This window comes from Monoraphidium neglectum (assembly GCF_000611645.1).
Source record: "Monoraphidium neglectum strain SAG 48.87 unplaced genomic scaffold scaffold00579, whole genome shotgun sequence".
NCBI classification, from domain to species: Eukaryota; Viridiplantae; Chlorophyta; class Chlorophyceae; order Sphaeropleales; family Selenastraceae; genus Monoraphidium; species Monoraphidium neglectum.
Window position 1 is genome coordinate 17,977 of NW_014013049.1, and position 6,117 is coordinate 24,093.

Sequence of the window (6,117 nt, forward strand, 5' to 3'; positions counted from 1 at the left end):
CACACACACACACACACACACACACACACACAACATACACAACTCACACACACACACACACACAACACACACACACACACAAAACACACACACGCACGCACGCACGCGCGCCCACACACACGCACGCACGCACGCGCGCGCACACACACACACACACACACACACACATACACACACACACACACACAAACGACCAACCTCCCCACAGGCTGGGGCAGCGAATTATGCTGGCCAGATCGCTGACATGTACGGTGTGCCCCTCGGTGAGTGCTTGCACGCGATGGTGCCTCATGGGAACGCATATGTCATCTTGTCCTGCAATGTCAAGCTGAGGTGTTGGCGGCACACCCGAGTGTTAGATGAACCCCGCTGCACTTTGTTGTCTAAGTCTGCCACATGGCTGGGCTGATGCCCGAAGACATGATGCCCGTTGGTGGCTGTCACTCACGCTGCATAGCATGTTCAGGGCGCATACTTCCCAGTTTGGGTCCTAACGTTGTCCTTGCGTTCGGACCTGCACACATGCAGGCACGCAATCACACGCAAGCACGCACGCGCATACACACACAAACACACCAAATTCTTGTGCAGTGATGCACACGCGAAAAGAAAACTGCATGCGCTCACGATCACAAATAGCCCCACACCCGCATAAAACATGCAGCGATTGCTACTGTGCCCTCCTGCCGCAGGGGAGCTGCTGGCATCCAACGAGGCCACTCCCATCATCGGCCCCGGACTCCGCGCCCTGGCCTTCCTAAAGCCAGGACAGCTGGTGGCAGTCTGCAACCCAACAAGAAACTTTCCAACTGGTGGCGGTGACCGCCCTCCTCTGGCTTTTCCCCCGGCAGCACAGCAGCCTCAGCAGCAGCAGCAGCAGCAGCAGCAGCAGCAGCAGCAGCAGCAGCAGCAGCAGCAACAGCCTCAGCAGCAGCAGCAGCAGCAGCAGGCGCCGGCAGCTGAGTCGCAGGGCACGGGACCAGCGTTCCTCCCGGGGGCTGTGGACGCGGCCCCAGCAACCGCCCCGCAGCCGGCCTCCACCGCACCCACGCCGCCTGCCGCGCCCGCCGCAGCCGCGGCGCCCGCCGCTTTGACGCCATGGGGGGGTTACAAGTGAGAGTCTGCTGGGTTGGGCCTGCAACTCAGATGGGGATTTGGGCCTGCAACTCATATAGATATCTGCAAACGCAATTGCAAGCATCATCCCAATGCTGGCCGCCGCCCCCTCTCCCTCCCACCGAGTGTTTCCAAACACTCCGGGCGACGCGTTGTCTGGCATCTGGCAACGCACCTCTTGACCCCGGCCCGAGTACAGACCCCGAGGCTGGACGTTCGGTGAATTGCACACTCGATTGCCGGCCCTGCGCCCCACGACCTCACATACCCGCAAAACCCCCTTCCCCCTTGCTCAAATGCCACTCGTGCTCCCTAGGATGTACGAGGCGACGGGCACCTTGGCGTTTGCCGGCACTGAAAGCGCAGTGACGTACGTCCTGGAAGGGGACAAGGGTTCTTATGGTGGGTGGCATCACCAGCGTGCTTGCATCTCCGCAGGTGGTAGCTTGAGGCGGCAGGGACCAAAAGGGGCGTGCAGGGCGGGCACAAGCCCCCCCTTCTGGAATTGCCCGTCGCTGGGTTTTTTAATCTTGGGTTGCCTGCAGCTGATGTTCGTGTCCTGCACTTGGAGAACTGCTCTCCCCCAGACAAGCCACTCTGTAGACCACAGCCCACCCACCACCCTGCACGCACAGGACCCGTGTCTGCGCCCTCGTCGCGCAGCATGGGACGGACTCTGGCCTTCAATTTCAAGCAAGCCCCAGACCTCGGGGACATCAAACGCATTCGAGTAACCTCGGACGGCTCTGGTATTGCACCCGGATGGTTCTTGGACACGGTGGTGGTCGAGGCGCCCTCTACCGGCAAGAAGTGGACCTTTGTGTTCCGCAGGTGGCTGGAAGATGACAAACTGTCGGCAACGGCAACCCCTGCCCAGCGGCGACGGAGATGAAGGCGGTCGCCGACGCACGCAATCGCCTGCCCCACCTTGCTTTTGTCTCGGTCATCGCTGGTTTTGGAGGAGGGCGGCCATTGTTTGGTGCCGCCGTGATGCAGTCCAAATCCCATAGTTCTTGGCAAGGTCCGGGCGCTCTCGCTGTGCGCATGTGCATGCGTAGCTCAAGCCACCATGTGCAGGTAGAACATACTTCTATATCACTTGTGCCTGCAATCCTTTTTGCAACTTCGTAATGCTGATTCACACCGACGGCACCGGCAGCACTGTGTGGTGATGAGCGGGCAACCCTTGCCCTGCTGGGAATGGATGGCCCAAACACACACCCTGTCCCTCCGCCACGCGGATACACGATGGCATTGATACGTATACATACTGTTCGTGCAACTGTGTGATTGGGAGAGCGTGCCCATACTCCGCTACACTCGCTTCTGCGCCTGTGGCTCCACAGCATAATGCACCCCTTGCTGCCTGGAGTGTGCGAGCCTGCGAGCTCCGGTCCAGCACATTGGTGCGCGCCCCACCCAGGGCTTGTGGGCTCGATGCGCCGCCTCTGCCGCAGGTCCGTGTGCGTTCGCGTCTGAAATCGTATCAACCTCACTTGCGCCCAGTGTCGCTGCTCGCACCTTGTGGCTGCGCTCAGTGAGTTGCTGTCTGGATGCTGACGCTCCTTGTGGTGACGGTAGATGGTGTGCTTTCACACATACAGTTCACCCAGAGTTGTGGGGTTGGCACTGCGGCCGCCAGTGATTGCCGCCGGTGCACACCCCCGCCCTGACGATGAGTAGCCTGCCTCGACCAAGCCGGGATATCATGCCCACGCACCCAGCCCTTGGCGTTCCCTATGCACGGCACCAGAATGTGCAGCATTGCTTGCGTCGCGCCCACCCAAAACGAGCCAGCGCGCGCAGTGGGTGTTGTTTGTGTTGGGCCCACTTTGAATGAGCCAGGGCGCCCGTGGTGCGTGGGCAGCAGTGCGATGCAGCTCTAGGATCAGGTGCACAACAATACATGCCTGATGATTGAGGAAGGGCTTGGCACTGTCATTCTATATAGACCGATGTAACAAAAACCCTTGGTGACAGATCAGGGCCGCCTCATCGTGATTGGCAATCAAATAAATGAGCAAGAACTAAATGCCCAGCATCCAAATTCGATGTCGAACCACTTCTCTCACCACGACCCCAAGCCCTCCTGCAATGCCAAGCCTGCAAACATCTCAATTAGGGCATGCCTCACACGCATGCATGCTCAAAAGCCATTATTGCAGAAACAGACCCGCGCTGCCGCTGGTCCGTACAGGATCGCTTTCAGCCTGCGTGCGCGGCTAACGAGCCGCCTCGCCGCCTGCAGCTTTGAATTTTTGCGTTTGCGTTGCCTGCCCAAGCTTCAGCTACTCAACCTCATATGGGAGGGAAATTTTCCGTCAATGCAAGGTCGATGCTTATAAGTTGACAACAGTGGGCATGGTTGCTAGCTAGTGGGTGGTTGCAGAGCTTACATGCGAAGCCCTTGATTTGCAGAGTTAGTATCCACTCCTCCATGTGGATCATTCCATTCTTCTGATAGACCAACTCGCGCAGGTATGTGCACCACCAAGCATCCCGAACCCTGATGAGGTCGCAATTCCTCAGTGGCACGACGGCGGTGAGTCTGCCCTGTGCGCCATGGTGAGGGCACGCAACACATTCGGCGACGGCCGTGCATTAGAGCAGTTGAATGCCGAGTTAGGCGTACTCATACTTACGTTTCATGCTATTGAGCGTCTGGTACGTCAAGATCTGTAAGATCTACTGCGACGTGCTGCGTGCACTCGACAGCCCAGGAGGCAGCGAAGACGTGACTGCATCTCAAGTAGACGTGCGACTGCACAAATGTCTTAAATACATACAAAGCTCCACCCTGGTTTGTTGCTGTTCTTCACACTTGCAATCGTGCTGCGTGCTGACTGCATAATCGAAGTGCTTGTCATTGCGTACACGACCGTAACCTAGAGCACCAAGTTCCTTCCAAGTATATCATGGCCCTGTTGGCTCACTCTAAAGCCCGCCTTGGCGTGCGTGCTGCCAGCAGCAACCGGTTCGTCGTGGCCCGCGCGGCGACCATGCAGAAGGTGAGTCGCAAATGGTATCATTGTCATTAAGAGTTTGAATATACGCGGTGGAGTGTACCCAGCACAACTCGTCGAATCCCGGAGTGCGACAACGGCCATCTCCAATTGTTGTCTCGCAGCAGCCTTCCATGAACGGCCTGGGTGGCAAGGCCACCACTGTGGAGATGCCTCCCATAACCCTGACCCGCCCTGACCTGGACACGCCCGACACGTGAGCACCGCGGCGTCGGTTGTGGGCTGCCCTGGCGGCAGCCGTACAGCAGGAGCACCCTGGGCTGCCCGGGCTCCAACGCCAGTCCACGCAAGTGGACAGCTTGTTTTGCGGTCTTGTTGCGGTCCATCTACCATCCCAAACCCTCACCTACCCCTCGCCACCAATACGCCGCACTGCCCGACTGCAGCATGCGCTTCCGCTTTGAGAAGATGATCCGCGGCGCCCAGGACTCCATCTGCGCCGCGATCGAGGAGATCGACGGCACCAAGTTCCGCCAGGACGCCTGGGTGCGCCAGGAGGGCGGCGGCGGCATCACGCGCGTCCTGCAGGACGGCAACGTGTGGGAAAAGGTGGGGCTGGGCCGGCTGGTGCACCAGCAGCCGGGTGGGCGCGCATGCAACGCCCCTGCCAGCGAGCGGACGGACACTGGGCCTGCAGCGCCAGCGTGCTCGCGCGGGAAGCACACCAAAGCGCTCTCTCACTCCTGAGCAGGCCACGCTGTCGTGCTTGTTGTCCCTCTGCCCTTCGTTCCCCACCTGCCACAAACCATGCACCCACTCGCCCCGCCATCTCGCCCGTCAGGCGGGCATCGCCGTGAGTGTGGTGTACGGCTCCATGCCCCCAGAGGCGTACCGCGCCGCCAGCGGCAACCCCGACCTGATGAAGCAGGTCAAGGACTCGGGGGACACCAGGTGGGCAGCCCGCCAAGGTGCAGGGTTCAGCAGGCGGCGGTCCACCACCTCATGGTGGCCACTGCGCATCGAAGTTTGGGGGCAGACAGCAGGGTGCCTTGTTCGTACCACTGCGTGAGTCTGCTCGCTGCCTGGCCGTGTGTGCGTGCTGTGGCATCATCCTTCAAGGCAGCAGGCAAGAGCACAGCCGCCCACTCACTGAGCGAGGCTGTGCTCCCCTTGCTGCCCAGTGCCCGCACCCGCTTGCTGATAATGCTCCCTGCTCCATCATCCCCCCACCTTCGTGGCCCTCTCATCTTTGCCCTGCCGCTCCGCGCTCCCGCAGCCGTGTGCCGTTCTTCGCGGCGGGCATCAGCAGCGTGATGCACCCCAAGAACCCGCACTGCCCGACCATGCATTTCAACTACAGGTCATCAGCGGCTCGCGGGCTTGGCCCAGCGCATTGTTCCCGCCCTGCATGCAACAAGTACAGCTTGCACACATGCTCCCACTAACGCTTCCCACGGCTGTTTGCTGACGCCATGCTTGGGCTTCGTTGACTTGTCACTTCTTCCCTTCTAGCTGCGCATCCTGCTCATAATCGTCCCTGGCCCCGCCTGCAACAGCACAGGTACTTTGAGACGGAGGCCTGGAACGGTATCCCCGGGCAGTGGTGGTTTGGCGGCGGCACCGACATCACCCCCAACTGGATCGTGGAGGAGGACATGCGCCACTTCCACGGCACCTACAAGGAGGTGTGCGACCGTCATGACCCAGAGTACTACCCCAAGTTCAAGAAGTGGTGCGCTTCAGCCGCGCCCTTGCATGCACGTTTCAGCGCGCTTGTAATGCTGAGTTGCGTGCGCATGCATCTGTCTGGCTGCCGCCCCGCCCGGAGCCCGTTGTGCACAGGCGCCCATTGTGCACGACAGAGGCCAACACTCCTTGGTGGGGGATGGCTCTAGAGGTCGTGCTGCCGACGGCTTGCAAGGCCTGACTCACGCGCATGCCGCCCGCTTGTTCGCATTGAGTCCCGCCTCGCCTCGCCAACGCGCGCCTCACGACGCGCAACATACAACACCCCCACCCCCTGCGCAGCGCCCTAGCC

The 6,117-nt window shown here is 60.4% G+C and overlaps 2 protein-coding genes across 2 annotated transcripts in view; both read left to right on the plus strand.

Annotated features, from left to right (window-relative positions):
• Positions 1–1,117, plus strand: part of MNEG_4247 (hypothetical protein) — a gene marked incomplete at both ends in the record, with an annotated part of 3,437 nt that extends 2,320 nt beyond the window's left edge. Inside the window, 2 exons of the mRNA XM_014047277.1 lie at positions 209–263; positions 852–1,117. Coding sequence (XP_013902731.1) covers positions 209–263; positions 852–1,117 — 321 coding nt within the window. The remainder of the gene's footprint in view (positions 1–208; positions 264–851) is intronic.
• A 2,914-nt stretch (positions 1,118–4,031) lies between these two features.
• On the plus strand, positions 4,032–6,006 carry MNEG_4248 (coproporphyrinogen III oxidase; the record flags this gene model as incomplete). Its single annotated transcript, XM_014047278.1, has 7 exons — positions 4,032–4,124; positions 4,244–4,335; positions 4,526–4,688; positions 4,921–5,030; positions 5,356–5,439; positions 5,641–5,811; positions 5,922–6,006. 7 exons carry the CDS (start codon positions 4,032–4,034, stop codon positions 6,004–6,006), a joined length of 798 nt encoding a protein of 265 aa, XP_013902732.1.
• Between the last annotated feature and the right edge of the window lie 111 nt (positions 6,007–6,117).